This window comes from Molothrus ater, chromosome 22 (genome assembly GCF_012460135.2).
Source record: "Molothrus ater isolate BHLD 08-10-18 breed brown headed cowbird chromosome 22, BPBGC_Mater_1.1, whole genome shotgun sequence".
In the NCBI taxonomy this organism is placed as follows: Eukaryota; Metazoa; Chordata; class Aves; order Passeriformes; family Icteridae; genus Molothrus; species Molothrus ater.
The window spans coordinates 1009117-1027486 of NC_050499.2; the positions used below are offsets into that span (position 1 = coordinate 1009117).

An 18370-nucleotide genomic window follows, 5' to 3' on the forward strand; every position below is an offset into this window, starting at 1 on the left:
GGGCCTCCTCAGCCCTAATCTCTACACTTGTGCTCTGCCTCTCTCTGGTTGTGGTGATTTGGATCTGCAGTTTGCTGGTGGATTGAACAGGTTCCAAGAGCACCAAGCCCGGAGCAGAGGAAGGGGATGGGGAGCAGCTGTGCCGGGCAGGGAGGGTGGGGAGGCAGCAGGAACACCCCTGCTCTGCCCAGGGGCTGCTCTGGGCAGGGAAAGCCCTGCTGGGATGGGACAGGCTGGGATGCTCCAAGGGGACCCTGCAGATCCTGGCCCAGGGTGGGCAGGGGCAGAGCGGGCACAGAGCCCTGCAGGAGTGACGGGGGTGGGACTGGAGGGACAGATGGACAGAGATGAGAGATCTCTGCAGCCAGGCCTTGGAACCTGGGGCTCATTGCAAAGGGCCTGGGTGCAGGGCCCTGCTGGGAGCTGCCAGGCACAGCTCAGAGCAGGCCCCAAACAGGGAGAGAGAGGGAAAGAGAGAGAAGGCAAGAGCGTGGTAAAGAGGATGGGAGAGTGAGAGAGAGTAAAAGAGAGAGTGGTTCCCATTACAATGCCATAAATCTTCTTCTGTGCTGAATACTCTGATTCTCACTAACCAATCTAGTACAAGATACAAATCCTATAGCATTTACATACAGCCTATAAGAATCATTACATTGCCATACTATGTTACATTTTAAACCCTAAAAACTCCTCTTTGGGCCCCTTCTGCCAAGCTGTAGTGTCTGCTCTGACCCTTGGAGCTGCCTGCAAGCAGAGGGTGTTGTTCCATCAAAAGGGGATCACCTTCAGCCAGCCACGCCATTGTTTTCCTGTTGTTCAGTAACTGAGGGATCTCAAAGCTTGCTTTCATTTCAATCTCACTTATAGTTCCTATATCCTCAAAATCTTTTGCCAGGCAATCATATTGATAAGGCTTTCCTGTTTCATCTTCCCCAACAGAGCCCCTTGGGGACAGCTGCTGGCACAGCCCAGCCCCTCCTGAGCCCTCCCCTGCCTGTCCCTGCCTGTCCCTGCTCCCCCAGCCCAAGGTCCCAGACCCCACTCTCACCTGGCTGGGGCCGCTGCTGCTCCGTTGTCTTATTCACATTTTGTGTCCCTGCGACAGGAGGGCCTGGAAAGAGAGAAGGGGTTTATAGGGACAGAGAACAGGTACAAAGTACAAACCACATCCCACAGGAATCACAGCAACTGCAAGGGAAAGGCTCAGACCAAGAGCTGATATTTTGGGGATTGCACTATAAAATAAAGAGATGTCCCTAGAAATTTAAAATTTCAGTATAAAATGAAGATGCACCAATAAGGAAAGCATTACATAGATATTTATAATTTGCCAAATAGTCAGTGAGACAAGGAAAATATGTAGATACTTCATTAATTTTCTGTCTTTTACTGCAACTGAACTTCCAATCTAGTTTGCATCCATGCTGTGAACAAAAAATTGGATTATTAAATGTACAAATGCCGACCTCCTTCCACACTGGAGCTTTTCTCACATTTTTTTAGACAAAAAAATATTAGGGTTTATCACACATTTAGTTGATAATATCATGGTGATTTGTACAAATCCCTTCAAGAGGAAGATTGCTCCTCCTCTTTGTATCATTTCTCACAACAGAAAATTGTGACTCGAAGAATTATTCTCACATTTGGGGTGAGCACAGCTCAGGAAGCTGCCGAGAGAGGGAGGGGACTCTGCCAGGTGCTGCCACATGGATTTAGAGCAGGAGAACCTTGCTGAGGGTCAGAAGCGCCCACCCTGCCCAGGTAGAAGCCCCAGCAGTGGCACAGGGGACAGGGGACAGTGGCCCAGAGCCAGCAGGGTGGGCCAGCTGCAGCACGGATTTTAGGGACAAAGAATTGGTCTGGGATGTCCAGAAATAAAAAATCAAAATTCAAATCAAATCAAACCAAAACCACTACACCTCCCTATTGGAATCCAAGGCACCCTAAACCCAGCAAGAACAAGAGCTGGGTGTGAGCAGGGCTGGAGCAGAGGGGCCCCACCTGCCTGCTGGACTTTGCCTTTCTGCAAAGTGGCCAGAAGCTCTCAGAATGTGCAGTTCTGTCCCTAAAACCATCACAGGCCCATGATTACCAGGGTGTCTATGCAGAGGATTTGCTCCTGGCCCCTTAACCAAACCCTACAATTTTAATCTGTCCATAACATCATTCTACTTCTTATCTGTCCCCAGTTCTACCTCTTATCTGTCCCTAAATCTTCTGCCCCTCTGACACAGGCCAGCTGTGCCCAAGTCTCATTTTAACCATCCATTGCACAGTTTGTGATTCCCACTGGGACAATTTACTTTTGGAGAGGCCAGAATTGCCATTACTGCCCCATCCTGCTCTCCTGACTGCATCTTAGGAAGGATCTAACAACAAAAGACAACAGGCACACAGGGCTTGAGAAGAACTTTTCCTAGCAAAAAAACTTGTAAGACTCTGGCTTTGCTTCATGGTCCCAGCTGGCTTGACTTCTGTAGGGCCGTGCTCTTTTCCTCTCCCACATCTCCAATGCTCCCCCAGCCCCTCACAGAAGTGTAAATAGGGCTGTAAATGCAGCAATGGGGCTCTTTGGGCAATTCCCAAGCCTGACACATTCTGATCATGAAGTGCTGTCCCTGCACTCAGTGGAATTCACTGTGACCCATCCCAGCCTATAGGAGACCCCTTTCTCTCATCCCAAGACCACAGGCAGAGGAGGAGGAGGAGGAGGAGAACCCTGTTCCTATTTCACAGAAATTAATTCAGATTTTAAACCTGGGGAGGCTGAGGATTTGAGGTGACAATAAGGAGTCTGTTTCAAGGAGATGCAAAAGGGGGAAAGCATCCCCCAGGGGCATCCTCCAGGGACATCCCAAGTGTCCCTCTGCCCAGCACCTCCTGCCTGTGGGGCTGTGCAGCTCCCTGAGGATCCATCCCAGGCACTGGCACATTCCTCCAGCACTGGGAAAGCCGCTGAGGCTTTGAAATTACAGCCTTGCAGTTATTGGCATGGAAAGGAAAACAGAGAGGGACGGGAGAGGGGAGGGGGGGTGCCAGAGGAGGAGGGAAGAGAGAGGAATGGGGAAAAACAGAGCTCATGTAATCTGCCTGTTTTTATTTTTATTTTACTTGTTTGTTTTTTTCCCTTTTTGCAGAAACCACAAACCCCACTGCAAATAGATCAGACTGGAAAACAAACCACTGTGGTTTCAGCTGGGACAAAGAGTGGGATGGGACAGCTCGGGAAGAGGGAGGTGACAGCTTCATCTACACTGTTCCAGCAGGGAGACCCAGTCCCAAAAAGGGATCCCTGTCCCCATTCCATATCCCTGTCCCCATTCAGGATCCCTGTCCCCATTCCATATCCCTGTCCCATTCTGGATCCCAGTCCCCATTCCTGATCCCTGCCCCATTCCAGATCCCAGTCCCCATTCAGAATCCCTGCCCCATTCCAGATCCCTGCCCCCTTCCAGATCCCTGTCCCCATTCAGGATCTCAGTCCCCATTAGGGATCCCTGTCCCATTAGGGATCCCTGTCCCCATTCAGGATCCCTGTCCCCATTCCAGATCCAAGTCCCCATTCCAGATCCCAGTCCCATCCCAGATGGCTGTCCCTGCTCCCATGGCCCCACAAGCAGCAGCAGGGCTGTCCCTGCCCTGGACAGTGCCCAGCAGCTGTCCCTGCTCCACACCAGGGGCTGTTTGCAGGGGGGGTTTCCTGGCTGCAATCCCAGTGGATCCCAGTGGGACAGAGCTCTCCCAGTGACCAAGGGCAAGGAGCAGGGAGGGCTCTGGGGCAGGTCCTGCCTTTCCCATCTCCTCCCTGCAGCCAGCTCTGACTCCCCTGCTCCCCTGGGACATCCCTCTGAGGTATTACAACACAGCTATCAGAGCCACGTTTGGGGAAATGCTTTGGAAAACCCAAGTTCTGCACTGAGAAAAGCAAAACCCTCAGCAATGTCCAGCAACTGAGATGTTAACAGACATTTTGGTTTGTTCAATCCATAAACAGTTCTATAATGTAACATTAATGGAAATGCCATATGATGATCTGTTAAAGGAAGGCAGAAATTCTTTTTCCAAAAGAAAAATCCTTTTCAAAATAGGGAAACATTTCCTTCCCAAAAAGTAGTGGAACTCACTGAAAATTTTCAGTTTTCTCTGATTTTTTGGGGGCCAGATCATTGACTCAAGGGAATCAACTGCTACAAGGGGTTGCTTGATCCAGAGCCATCAGCATGTTTTGGGTAAATAAATAGACCATGATTTGGAGAGATGATCTTCCTCCTTTTCCTTTTCCTCCTCCTCCTCAGGTTTAATTCAGGCTGACTGAGTCCCTCTGCCTCAGTTTTTCCTCTATAAATATGGATTATGGAGCAAAGTGTGGAGATGTATAGGGGCAGCCTTGTGTTGGAGGATGAGATTCAACCCTGAGTGTGACTTGGCCATAATAAGAAGGGTTAAATATGATAATTAACCCTGCTGTTGAAACACCGTGTGCACTCAGCTACTGTAAGTTTCCAACTCTTTCTATCCCCCACAAAAAAAAGAAAAAAAGAAAAAAAAGAAAAAAAGAAAAAAAGAAAAAAGAAAAAAAGAAAAAAAGAAAAAAAAAGAGAAAAAAGAAAAAAGAAAAACCCAAATGCAGGAAGCTATTTTTATTTCACAAAAATCTCTGCAACGTGAAAGAACCACAACAGCTCTCCTGGCTTCCAGGCCCAGGCTCGAAAGCTGAATGTGTTTAAAGCAAAATGGAAAAGGCAGAGCCAGGGAACCCCTCCAGACTTTTGCAGGTTCCTGCAAAAACAGGATCATTCCCAGGACCTGACGCCCAGTGGCTCGAAGAGATCCTACAGAACTGCAGCCAGCCAGTGACAGGAATAGTCTTATCTGTCATTTAAACCATTTGGATTTTACACCAAAACTTGCCATGGGATGGAAATTCAATTAAAAGACTTGGACTGGGGTTCTCTCCTGGTGTAAATCAGCAAATGGCTACAGTGAAGTGGGGCAAATTTATCCCAGAAAGGATCAGGTCCCTGAGTCTGGTTTAGACTTAAAAGGCCCTGTGGAACAAGAGCCCTATGACAAATGTGTGTTCAATACAAAATGGAATTAAAGAGCAGAAAATAAATCATAGATGCTTTCAAGAACTGTCATTCTGCAGCTGTCTGGTTTATGTCCAGAAATTCCCCAGCATGAATGCTCAGTCTATTAGGAGGAAGGTAAAGGATATTAATAATGCTTTGCACTTTCACAGCAGCTTTCAAGCGAGGATCTCACAGCTTTGCAAACATTCGCACTCACAGCGCGCCTGGCAAGAAGGTTAAATATCATTTTATTTATTCCCAGGCATAAATGCACTTTCTGCAGGCTTTAGCTGCCTTTTCCAGATGCACTGCCTTCCCCAGGATCAGGCTGTGGGGGGCAGGCTGCAGCCCTGCTCTCTGGGCCCTTTTAGCCTTGCTCTCTACTCTCTCACCCCAAATCTGCCTCGGCTGCTCCCCTGGCACTCTGTGCTCAGCTCTCCAGACAGCCCCTGTCTCCCCCGGAGCTGGGTCCCCTCCCAGCACCTCTGGGGCATATTTAGTCTGAACAGACTGATAGATATAGCTGGGGGCAGATGGACAGACACACAGACTCCCTTCCCAGGAAACCAGCCTGAAAACCCCCAGGTGGATTCCCACACCACCATCCCGAATCCCTGTCGGTGCTGTCAGCCTGAGTGCAGCCCAGTGAGCAAGGCCTCAGGGAGTCTGTGTTTGAGATATGATGTATTAGGGAGCAAACCTTCGCTGATAAACTTCAAAAAACCCCAAAAAACCCCAACCCTGGTGTTTTATAAATCTGAGAGTTTGGGACAGAGAGGAGGGGAGGGGGGTTCAGTGAACAATGGGCTCACAGTGCCTGAGCTTCCTGAGCTGCTGGGAAGTGCTGACAGCCCCTTCATCCTGCTCCCTCTGAGGAGCTTTCTCAGTCAGCCTGAGTCAGGCACCACTTTGTGCTACCAGCCTGATGAGGCTTTCCAGGAGAACAGCGAGCTTGGGGCCTGGAACAGCCACATTTCTTAGGCCTTTCTGTTTCTAGGATGGATTCAATGGGGCTGGGTCATTTATGGACTAAATGCTTTATGGGAACTACAGGGGAATCTTATTTGGAATGCCACCCATGCTGGCACTACAGGCAAGACTGGGAAGGGATGGAGAGCCCAGGAATCTCTGGAGCTGGCACCTCCAAGGAAATTCAGCAGCTGGAGGGTGGGAAGGGGCTTCTCCTAAGCCATGGAGACAGAGCCAGGAAGGGAGACAGGGGGAAGGCAGACCCAGGTGCCCTGGGGGATCCAGACTTGTGACGTGGCCAAGTGGTCACTTGGGGTCTATCTTGTGGCAACCACTTTATAGGGAGAGAGAGAAACGAGGCTCAGGTACCTGGAGAATTTTGTGGATCTCATGGCTCACTTCAGATTTGCAGCCTTCTCTTTCCCCTTCTCCTGATCTGCTTCACTGAAATCCCTAAGGCCAAGTCCTGCCTGGAAGTACCCATGCTCCAGTCCAGGTGAGTCAGGTCACCCCAGAACAGTTCCTGCTGCATGCCAGGTTTGGGCCATGGACTCTCCATGCACAACACAGGCTGGGTTTTGCAAGGAGTCCTCCTGCTTCAGGAGGAAGAAAGGTCCCTGGCCTGGTGGCTGGAATTTAAATTAGCTTCCCTAAATGGGGAAAGCAGAGCCAAGTGTCCTGGGGGTGCAGACCTGTCATTATTCCAAGTGGTCCCTTGGGGTCTATTTTGTGGCAGCCCCTTTATGGGGAGAGAGGGAGAGGAGGGCACAGAGCCCCAGGGCCTCTCCTGCCCAGGTGAGGCTGGGAGTGGTGGCACCTCCCTGGTGCCTTGGAAAGGTCCCAGCATGGGAACAAACCCTGCCCCCTCCCCTGCTGCCAGCCCAGCCTGCCAGCCAGGCCTGCCCAGGTGTGTGCCCAGCCCTCAGGTCGCCCCCGAGCCTCCTCCAGTGAGGAGCTGGGCTGGGTTCAAAGCCAGTGGAGAGCAGAAACCCAGGCTGCAGTTCCTGCAAGGACCAGGGGCCAAAACCACCCTCAGCTGCTCCTCGGAACAGCCAGGGCACTGCTGCACATGTGGTAGAAACACTGAACTGTGGGGCCCATACGGTCCCTCCCTGGCTCCAGGGACATGTTCTGAGTGCCCCACACACCCCCAGGGCACTTCTGACTGCCCCACACACAGAGAGGACATTTCTGACTGCCCCACACACAGAGAGGACATTTCTGACTGCCCCACACACACCCAGGACATTTCTGACTGCCCCACACACAGAGAGGACATTTCTGACTGCCCCACACACCCCCAGGGCACTTCTGACTGCCCCACACACAGAGAGGACATTTCTGACTGCCCCATACACACCCAGGACATTTCTGACTGCCCCATACACAGGGCACTTCTGACTGCCCCACACACAGGGCACTTCTGAATGCCTTACACACACCCCTAGGACATTTCTGAGTGCCCCTCACACCCAGGACATTTCTGACTGCTCCATACACACCCTCAGGACATTTCTGAGTGCCCCTCATACCCATGACATTTCTGAGGGCCCCTCACACCCTCAGGACATTTCTGAGTGCCCCTCACACCCAGGACATTTCTGAGGGCCCCTCACACCCAGGACATTTCTGAGTGCCCCTCACACCCTCAGGACATTTCTGAGGGCCCCTCACACCCAGGACATTTCTGAGTGCCCCTCACACCCTCAGGACATTTCTGAGGGCCCCTCACACCCTCAGGACATTTCTGAGGGCCCCTCACACCCTCAGGACATTTCTGAGTGCCCCTCACCCAGTGCAAACCTCCCAGGTCAGCAGAGGAGCTCCAGCTCCCCTCAGCACAAAGCTGGGCAGGCTCTGGGCTCTCACCTGTCTCCAGGTGTGGGCAGGGATGGTGGCACAGGGACTGGAGCAGGGCAGGGTCTGAGGACTCCTGTGGCCTTTTCCAAAGGCTCTCCCATGACATTTAGCCAGCTGCAGGGACATGTGTGTCACACTGAGCCTCAGAACCTCACAGCATCACTTGTCCTGCAAGGAACTGCTTGTCAACTTACTATCTCTGCTAATTAAAACAATTAATTAACACATGTGCTACATGTCTTTGTCATTCCTGGCCAGTGTTGCTGTGCCTGTTCCCATGGTTACATGAGACTTCCCAACCAAACTCTTTCTTTTCCCCTTCAAGACACAATGTGCTGTTCCTTGAGCAGAGGAACCACCACTCCCAGGGTCAGAGGAGGAAATCAATAATTCTAAATCTCTTCACTAAGAGGAAGCAACTCACTAAATGCAGAATGATTTCAAAATTACTTCTATTTTACATGATCAGGCAATTTGATTATTTCACAATTGAAAAATATTACCAAGCCATCTTTGGCATCCATCTGGGTGCACTGTTGGATGATCTCAGAGGCCTTTCAGCCTGAATGATTATGTGATTCTCTGATCTCTGCATTGCTGTTAACCTGTTTCACAGATCCCAAATCCAGGAACAACACTGGGTTTTGACCTGAAGTCAACTCAAACCAAGTGAGAGGGGACTGATTGCTGAATGTAGGTGAGAAATCTGCTGCAGAGATGGATGTGAAGGACAGATTTAGCTTGAGGAGTGTCTGAAAGTAGCTGAGAGCCTGGTTATGAATTGCTGCCTTTATAGAAACACAGATCAGAGAGATCAAACCTTTCTGATTGAACTGCTCCAAATCAGTGATGGATTAAAGCCCTGTGGCTGAAGGCCACTCATTTCCAGAGTCAGACAGGATCTGGATGGTGCAGGAATAGAGCTGGGATTCAGGATTGCTGTCCCTGGCAGTGTCCAAAGCCAGGCTGGACAGGGCTTGGAGCAATCTGGGACACTGGAAGGGGTGGGACAGTGGAAGGGCTGGCACTGGATGGGCTTTAAGGTCCTTCCAAGCCAACCCATCCCGGGACTGTGATTTCCAGAGGGGATTTCCAGAGGCAGGGTGTGCTCAGGACAGGTGGCTCTGTTTGAGCCCTGTGCCTGTCCCTGAGCAGGGGTGCAGGGAAGGAGCCCCCACAGGGCAGAGAGCCCAGCTCTGCTCCCCACTCAGCCCCAGAGTCTCTCCCTGCTGCCCCAGCCAGAGGTGACAGCCCCCAGTGGTGCCTGGGGCTGGAGAACATCCCCAGCCAGCAGCGCTGGCACTTCCTGAGCCACGTCTGCCTCAGCCCTGCTGGCCTCACAAAGACATTATGGAGAAAAGGAGGAAGTAATGAGAAGATTTTTTTTTTTCCTTGTTGTTGCGTTTTTAATATCAGCAGCAGAAATCCCAATGCACAGTGCACAGAGGCTGAAGAATGTGTCCTGAGAACCCTTCCCAGAGCCAGCCTGGAAAAGCAGATGCTCTCCAGCCAGCAGAGATGTTCCTGAGCCACGCAGGGCTGCAGGCACAGCCAAGGCACAGCTGCACATCTCCTGCACACCTACAGAACCGCCCAAACACAGCCAGGAGCAGGCAGCAATGTGCCCACAGCACTGTGTGGATGTTACCCCCAGCACAGGGTGTAAAACCAAACCATTGACAGGCTGCAGGTTGCTCTGGTTGAAAAACACACAAATGCAGAAGTAAAAAAGCCCCAAACCTCACACCCATGGAGAAAAAGGCCACGCACACATGAGAGAAAAGGGAAGACACACATGCATAGCCATGGCAGTTTTACAGCTTTTAAGTCATCATCAGGAAACAAATTAACTCTTGCTTTAGGAAACAGCCCAAGCACTTCCAAGGCTTTGGGAGGGAGAGCCTGGCACCCCAGCAAATGTGTGACCCCCCCAGCACAAAAACACTCCTTGCACTGCACTCCAGGCAAAATAATAATGGCTCTTTTGCTGGGGGAAAGGAAGGATAATGGTTACTTAGAAAGTGCTCCAGACAAGCTGTCAGGTTGAATTCAGAGAACTGGAGTCTACTCTGGGACAGCGCTGGCTCGGGGTGATCCCTTGTGAGTTGGGTTTCCTGCCTGCTACAGCTTAAAGACAACGATTCTTTGTTTCCAGTTTTTCTGGTGAAAAAACACACGCCTGCCTCCGAAGAGGGTCAGGGAGAAAGCAGACAAAACACTAACTCTGGAATTTCAAAGGAAAACAATTAAAAAAAAAAAAGAAAGTATAAAAAGCAAAATCCAAGCGCGCTGGCTACTGTCTCCCCTGAACTCATAAATCCCTGCTTGGCCACACAGCCAAAATGAAAGGAGACCTAAAAAAGCCTCCCCTTTTTCTGCTGCTGAGCTAAAAATGGGATATTTCATCACCAGGCACACAAATATCATAGAGAAATGTTTTAGCAAGTACAGACAATTAGGAGAGCACAAAGCTGCAGCTGCTTTTCCTCTGCCACAGCTGAACTGGGGAGTTTAAAACCTTTGCTGTGAAAAGGAACTGCACTGACACACTCAGAGGAGAGTTTATTTGACGTGGTCAATATTTTTCACTACAACCTTTTAGATCTGAAAAATCTTTCAGGAGAAGAGGTTTATGCAGGAATTTGAGAGGTTTTCCTGTGGGAACTGTGCTTATGCAACCACGTTCCCTGCAGTCTCTGCCCCCTTCTCCCCAGTCCCCCCAAATCTGAACCTGTTACCCCAAATTGTCACTCAGTTTGACAAGTTGGAGAGAAGAGTTTTGAGGAGTTCCTGCCAGTTTAAAGGGAACAGAGGCTGCAGCCCTGATGGGGAGAAAAGCAGCTGCACAGACCCATATTTTGTGAGGTACCAGGGAATTGGAGGGAAAGAGATTTTAATTGATGCTCCAACACCAGGAACTCTTTCTTAGGGCCTCACAACGAGCATTGGTACAAAGCCCCAGGAAATCACACTGGATTTCAGAGTTCACTGATTTATTTATCCTCTTAAATTTGCCAACAGCCCCACCAAACACACAAACACACACCTTGTACCCAAACATCCTCATTGTTCACACAACAACTTCTACAATCTGATCATAAATATGGGATAGTCACAGAATAAACCCTTAAAATTCCCCCCCTCCATCCCTGTTCATGTATTCACACAGAGATTTCTTCTCTCTTTGAAAGGTACCACATCCCTTTTCCCTGTGCTCTGCTGGAGTTTCGGTTGGATTGCTGAGACTTTGGGCTGGTTTGTCACTGTTCTCAGCCAAATCTGGAAGGCTCAAGAAGGATCAAATCCCTCTCTGCAGCTCCTTGCCAGGAGCCGGGGTGGGGGTTGGGGTTTCTCCCAGGAACAGCTACAGGACAGGAGGAATCGCCCTCAGGCTGTGGCTGTGCCAGGGGAGGCTCAGGCTGGAATTTCCTCATGGAAAGGGTTGTTAAACACTGGGAGGGGCTGCCCAGCAAGGTTTGGAGTCCCCATCCCTGGAGGTGTCCAAGGAACACCTGGAGGTGGCACTCAGTGCCCTGGGCTGGAGACAAGGTGGGGATTGTTCACAGGTTGGATTTGATGGTCTGGGAGGGCTTTTCCAATTTAAATGATTCTGGGATTCTGTTACCTTGGGCTGAGCACGGCGTGTGCAGAGCACAGACCTGTGTGAATGCACCTTTTGCACCAAGATCCTGAATGACCTGGAGACAAACAGCCCCAGGAACCTCTGTGGTTAATGTCACCTGTGATGCTGAGCCTCCCCTCAGCCCCTCTGCCACCTCCCTGCACAAACACCACTTCCCTGGGACCAGCAGTGTTGGAGCTGGGGGTGCTCAGCCTGGAGAAAAGGAGACTCAGGGGTCTCTCATCACTCTCTGCATGTCCCTCATCACTCTCTGCATCTCCTGAAAGGTGCCTGTGCTCAGCTGGGGCTGGGCTCTTTCTCCAGGAACTGACAGAACCAGAGCACACAGCCTCGAGCTGCACCAAGGGAAATACAGGTTGGATACCAGGAAAAAGTTTTTTACAGAAAGAGTGATAAAGTTCTGGAATGTTCTGCCCAGGGAGGTGGTGGAGTCCCCATCCCTGGGGGTGTTTAACAAAGCCTGGATGTGGCACTGGGTGCCAGGGTTGAGTTGAGCTGTTGGGGCTGGGTTCGACTCCATGATCTTGAAGCTCTCTTCCAACCCAGCGATTCTGTGAATTGGAAAGTACCACACATCCCAGCCCAGGCATTCCCACAGGCTGCATGGCCACAGGGAACTTCACACATCCACAGGGAACTTCACACATCCACACACCAGGATTCTGCCTTGCTGGGAGCCCCCAGCTCTGCCCTGGCCTCAGCTCCTGCACAGCATTCTGCTCGAGTCTTGAACACAAGAATTACACAGACCCCGACACACTAAAAACTTTAAAACTGTGCTGGAGCGAGGCCAGAGAGCTCAGAGCCCTTTGGGGACGTGGCCCTTTGGCCTCCCAATGTTGTTGTATGCGAATATTCTTTCCATTTCCCTGTGGAAAGCTGCTCAAATGACACCGTTCTGCAGGAGAGCAGTTTAAGGTCTCCCTGGACTGGGGCAGATCTGTGGGCTCAGATTCCTGTCCCTGTCTCCAGTACCCACAGCAGATCACTCATTTCTCCAAACAGTCCCAGAAAATGACCCAGACCATGTCTGCACTGGGAGGGGGACACAGCTCTTTCCATTCAGCCATGAGAGCAGCCTCATTTCATTTCCCAGAAAATTGCTCTCCAGCCAAAAACCACTGGTGATTTTCATTAGAGCCATTTACTCCTCTGAGGCAGCTGAAGACAATTTGTCCCAGTGACGCTCAGTCCCATCCTTTGGAGTGTTTATGAGGCTGGGAGGGAGAAGCTGAGGCAGCAGGAGCCTTGGAACAGGACAAGGATCTACCTGTCTGCTGTGAGAACACTCAGCTGCCCTGGGCCCCACCGTGGGACTTCAGGATCTGCTGTAAAGATTCCCAAAACTCCTGCTGCAGAGTTCTGCACTTGGGCTGCCCCAAAGCAGAGCTGCAGCTCCTGTTTGCAGAGCTGGCACTGCAGGGAGTGAGGGGGCAGAAAGCAGAAGGGAAAAAGGGAGTCAGATCTGCAGCTGCAGCCAGGGCACCAAAGCCAGCCCAGGGACAGCACTGGGACAGGGCCAGGCTCCCTGTGCTCCTGGGGACATCATCCTGGAGGAGGGAGCAGAGCCTGTGCTGCATCTGCAACATCTGCAGCTGTCTGTGCTGCAGCTGCACTTTTTTTTCTGACCTGTGGGTTCTTTTTTCCAGCCGTGGATGGAACATGTTGTGTAAAGCACAGTGTCAATGTATGCAAAGGGCTCCTGTCTCTCTCCCTGCAATCTGCACAAGCAGCTTATTTGCACTAGTTATGTAGAAAAGCTACAGGAGGAGTGAAGAAAATTGTATTTTTTTCCTATCTTTGTCATGGTTGGTACTATTTCATCACCTGCTTTTGAATCCTCAAGGGAAGGTGGTTAGAAAAACTCATCTGTTTTTATTCACAGACACAGAGAGGAGAAATGTTTACAGGATTGGTAGATTCCAGATGCACTGGCATGAAGAAAACTGTTTAATCTTTTGAGAAGTTAAAAAATCATTTAAAAAATAATAATTTTTAACATGAAATTCCTTTTCCAAAAGAATATCATCTTTTGGAGTGAGAATATCATCTTGAAGTGAGCCCATTAGAAAGGAAACAAGGAAAATCCTGTTTCCTAAAAAAAACAGCCTGAGGAATTCCAAGTCCAGTTTTATGAGTATCATGAGTCTCTGCTGTGCTATTGGATGAGCCACTTCACTCTGCTCTCCCAGTCCCTTATCTGCCAGCCTGTCCTGCTCTCCTGTCCCTTTTCCTTATCTCAGTAACCTCAGCCAGCTGCAGTGGCTTGGAGTGGGGCAGTTCGTGCTACACCCATACCCAGTGTGGAAGGAATGATGGAATTTATGCCCTATAGGGAGAAATGGGGGAGGAATAGATGGGATTTCAACATTTCTACGTAGTTCCTAACTTTTATTTGCCTCTCTTCTGGGCGTGCTTGGTCCTTTATTGACACATAATGAAAGTTCCATGTGAAGCTGAGGGCTCCACGCTGACAGCAGTGAACCCAGAGCTCTGTCAGCTGCACTACAGAGACACCCTTGAGGCCACTAAAAATGCAGGGGGAGGGACACTTTCCCCTCAAATTTCTTTCAGTCTGAGCGACTCAAGGCCCAAGTCACAAAGTGTTTAAAAATTCAGAGGAGTGCAGTCCTACACAGAGATTTTCTCTTGAAGAAAAAAAAAAAAAAATCAGACCTTTCTTGGCTTTATTTTTAGCAATTGCCTGGCCTGAGACAGAATGAGCAGAGGTTTGGGTGTAAGGGAAAATTGTGAAGGAGCACATGTCCCTCTTTTATTCCCTTTATTCCCACTATATCCCTACTACACAGTGCAAGCCCAGCTTGAATGAACTTTAAATAAATTATTATTAATGTCAAAGCAGCAGTCAGAGCACAGCCTGAGTGGCTCTGTCCCTATAATGACCCTGTTTTACCAACTGGTGCTGCCTCAGAGGGGAGAACAGTGCCAGGGAGCTGCAGTGGATTTACCTGCTGGACAGAGGGAGCTGCTGGAGGAGCAGCCCTGACCTCGTGCCCAGCTCCGAGGCAGATGTGAAATGCAGGGAGAGAGCAGGGCCCTGAGGGCAGCACAGAAAGGAGGCAGCCAGACCCTCCCTGCAGGAGCTGTTAAATGTGGGCTCTGTTTGCTGCAGCCCCTCAGTGCAATGGAGGTTTTGTCTCTCCTTCTGCCTTTCCCCACTGCTTTTAATCCAAACTTGTGGCTTGTCCATGCAGCCACGTTCTCCTCAAGAGCAGAGAAGCATTTGTGACAGTCAGGGAGCTGGCACAGGGACAGGCTGGCTCCAGGGGCTGGGCAGGAGTTTCACCCCTCCCCAGAAACTTCTCCAAGGAGGAGCTGAACAGAGCCCAGGGAACAAACCCAATGTTCCTGCAGCAGCACAATGGGAAAGGAAAACCCCATTAGAGCCTCCTGTCCCTACCCAGGAGTTACAGAGCACAGATTTTTGCTCCTTATCATCCTACTTGGGGGTGATAAATTCACCCAGATATTCACTATATCAATTCAACTTCTCTGTGTAGGTAAGGGATGTGCTTCATCCTGTCCCTGCCCATGGCCATGGACTGAACCAGATGATCCTTAAGGTCCCGTCCAACCATTCTGTAATTCTGTGATCACACCAATATTCACAACATTTTCCTGACTGAGAGTCCAGTTTGTCAATAAAAATAAGAACAAGGAACAGGGCTGGAGCTGCAGAGAAAAACCTAAAACACCTGACTGAAGGACCCACAAACAACTCCAAAGCCTGAAGGAGCCTCAAGAGGGCTATTAACGTTTAAACTCCAGGGTTTCTAAGTGATGGCTACATGTTCAGAATTTCGACTAGATTAAAAAAAAAAAAAAGGGTTATTTGAAACAAAACAGAAAATCAAACTATTCCAAAATGAAATTGTCAAAAAGATACATTTTGTCCTCCTTGCTGGTTGAAACAAGCTACAGATCTATGGATGGGTTTGGAATACCTGAGTGCCCTTTACAGTAGTGAAATTCATTGTGAGAAGATTTGATCCTTTCAACTGTGAACTTAGAGGAAAACAGAGTCTCAGGCCTTGCTGTGTGAGATTCCAAACTGTTCACATCAGGAACAGAAAATGTGCCAGCAGTTCACCAGCTCAGCAAAACACCCGTGTGACAGTGACACCTTTGAAGCCACGGTGCTGGCTGGACAAGCAGAGATGGCATTTCCAGCCTGGGTGGGGCTGCACAGTGAGAATTATTCCTTTTTAACTGTGCTGTGAATGCAGAGTGGAGCAGAACATTTTCTGCCAAGGATATTATTAACAAGGTCTAGTTTTAACCCAATCAAACCCAGGGCATTTATATGCAAGACACTGACCTTCTTTGGTGGCAAGACGTGAGGAGTCTGTGTGGGATGGAGTGTTGTAGACCAGCAGTGAGCTACCTGCAAGGCAAAGAAAGGGAGTTAGAGCCGTCTGGGCACAGGGAGCCATCAGGGCAGGTAGGAAATGCTGTTAAAGGCATGAAAAAAGAAGCTAATTTTGCTGTTAATTAGGCACACATTTTCTGTGAAACTCATCTAAAAGCTTGGTAGCTGCAGGGCACACGTGCTGCTGTTTCCTCACTTGACTCCTTCACTGAGTGCCTTGATGTCCCCCATTGAAAACTGTTCCTAAGGGGTGAGGTTGTACAGGTAGAGGATCTGTCCCAGAACAGCCTCCAGAAATGCCTGTGGCACAGTTTCTGTGACAGGATAAGGAAGAAACTTTTCTCTCTCTGGCTGTGATAGAGAAATTTTCTGTTTGAGGAACAGGCAGGAGAAAAGACACAAATTGCACTGTCAGGACCTTTTTGGCCATTTTTAGAGTGTCACATGCTTGGTTTGGGGTCAGCAGCTGCACAGCTCTCACTGGGATTCCAACATCTCCCTGCTCTGGGGAATTTGGGAGCAGCTCCCTTTCTTCAGAGAGGCCTTTCCATCCAGCCCCACGTGACACACAAGTGCAGCACAAAAGGAACCTGTTGGAAGGGTCTCTGTTTTGCACCGTCTGTGGGGGAAATGTTCCTTTCTAAGCATTTCCTTCTGGTTCTCCTGTAAACTCTCCTGGAAATGGAGGAGGAGATCCTGGGAGTCCAGGGAAGCCAGCATGAAATGCCCATTTCATGGCTGTCTGGTTAAGTGTGCTCACATCACCCCTGGGCTCACCCTCCTGCAGCTCTTGGAGCAGCAGCTGCTGGGGCAGTGACAGCCCTGACAGGGCACAGGGTCCTGTGTGTCCTGGGGCTGTGGCTGGAGCAGCACCAATGCTGCCCTGAGTGCTTTCACACTCTGAGATCCCCTCCATGAAGGGGATCCTGCCCTGAGCATCCCCAGCGCCCCAGCAGGGCAGGAACCCCTCTCAGCAGCTGAGCAGCCTTGGGGCTGAGCCCTGCACGTTCCTCTGGTGCACAGGGTCCCAGCTGCCCCTCAGTGCTCGCAGAGTGTCTGTCCTGTGAGAGCTGAGGTTTGGGCAGGTCCCTGACAGATTTGAGAGCCTTTGCAGGTGCTGGATGCTGCTGGCCTTGTGCTGCAGCGCATTTCTGTCCTGCCCAAGGCAAACAAAGCCGGAGGCTGCACAAGCCAGCAGCACACGCAGGCGGGAGGTGCTGGGAAACAAAGCTGCTCGCAGGGAGGGGAGGAGGGATGGTACCACATGCTGCAAGTCAGGGGATGCTTCCAGAGACCAGGATGGATGGTGAACGAGGAGGTAAAGAGTTCAGAGGGATCCCAAGGGCACCCTGGCTCTGAAAGCTGCCAGTGGCCAAAGGGATTGGCTGGAATATTTAGAGAGATTGGCTGCTGGAGGAATTGAAACAACTCTGTCCACGTAACTCATGTTTTCATCGGATGGTTTCTGGCTTTGGCATTTCTTTCTTGAATATCTGTGGGGAAACTCCTGTCCACCACTCTCTCCTTTTCAGGTTATTTAAAGCAATCCTGAGTGCAACGCCCAGCCCAGCTTCCCCCTGCCAGACAGGGAAGTGCTGGGGAATTCAGAAACGTGGTTTTCTATGACTAAATGGGCTGCAAATGAGTGGCTGGGGCGGTGGGGGTGGGGTGATGAATAGCACTGAGCGAGCAGGATCAACCTACAGCTACTTTAGGGTAAAAAATGCAGCCCAAGCCACTGGAAAGGACCGGCGCCTCCCCCGGTTTAATTGCTCAAAGTTCTCACCTTTGCCCGGCAGTCTGAGGTTTCTGGTGGGAACACCACAGAGAGGGAAATGTGTTTCCTATTAAGGGTTTCAATGGAGGAGGGAAAGGGAGAAAGGCAGAGACCCAGATCAGGACAGAGGGAAGCAGACAGACAGACAGACACAAGCCAGGCTGCTCCTCCCTCTCTCCTTCGAGGGCAGAGCTTTGGGTGATGAATTTTCATTTTTGTTCCATTCCCCTCCCTGGGTGAGGGACACGAAGGATGGATCAGGTCTCTGGTATGGTTAATGCAGTGAGGGCTGTTCTCCCATAATTAATGTTTAAACACGCTCTTATATGGCACCCCCCACTCTTCCCTTTCTTTTCTTTCCCTTGCATTCATTACAAAAAGATGGAGAAGGACTGAAAAGCAGGAGAGGTTTTTCCCATAAACCCTTCCCTCCCACGAGGCAGCTCATCCTTCAGAGGGACAGGAATATCTTGGTTCCACAGTCTCAGGTTTATTTAATTTGAGAGTCTTTTTTACCCTCGCCTTCCCCAGGCCCTGCATGGCTCCTGCTGGAATCCAGGTCCTGCTGCACTTGGCAGGATGGTTTTGCTGGGCATTAACACATGGCTCAAAAACCACTGAACAGTTTTCTACTTCTCACCACAGCCTCATTCTTT

The 18370-nt window shown here is 50.3% G+C and overlaps 1 protein-coding gene across 2 annotated transcripts in view; it reads right to left on the reverse strand.

Annotated features, from left to right (window-relative positions):
* FLI1 (Fli-1 proto-oncogene, ETS transcription factor) overlaps positions 1-18370 on the reverse strand; it is a 91263-nt gene that overhangs the window by 4079 nt on the left and 68814 nt on the right. For both annotated transcript variants that reach the window (XM_054517103.1, XM_036397614.2), the window contains 2 exons: positions 15887-15952; positions 1049-1111 (listed from right to left, as the gene is read on the reverse strand). In XM_054517103.1, coding sequence (XP_054373078.1) covers positions 1049-1111; positions 15887-15952 — 129 coding nt within the window. The remainder of the gene's footprint in view (positions 1-1048; positions 1112-15886; positions 15953-18370) is intronic.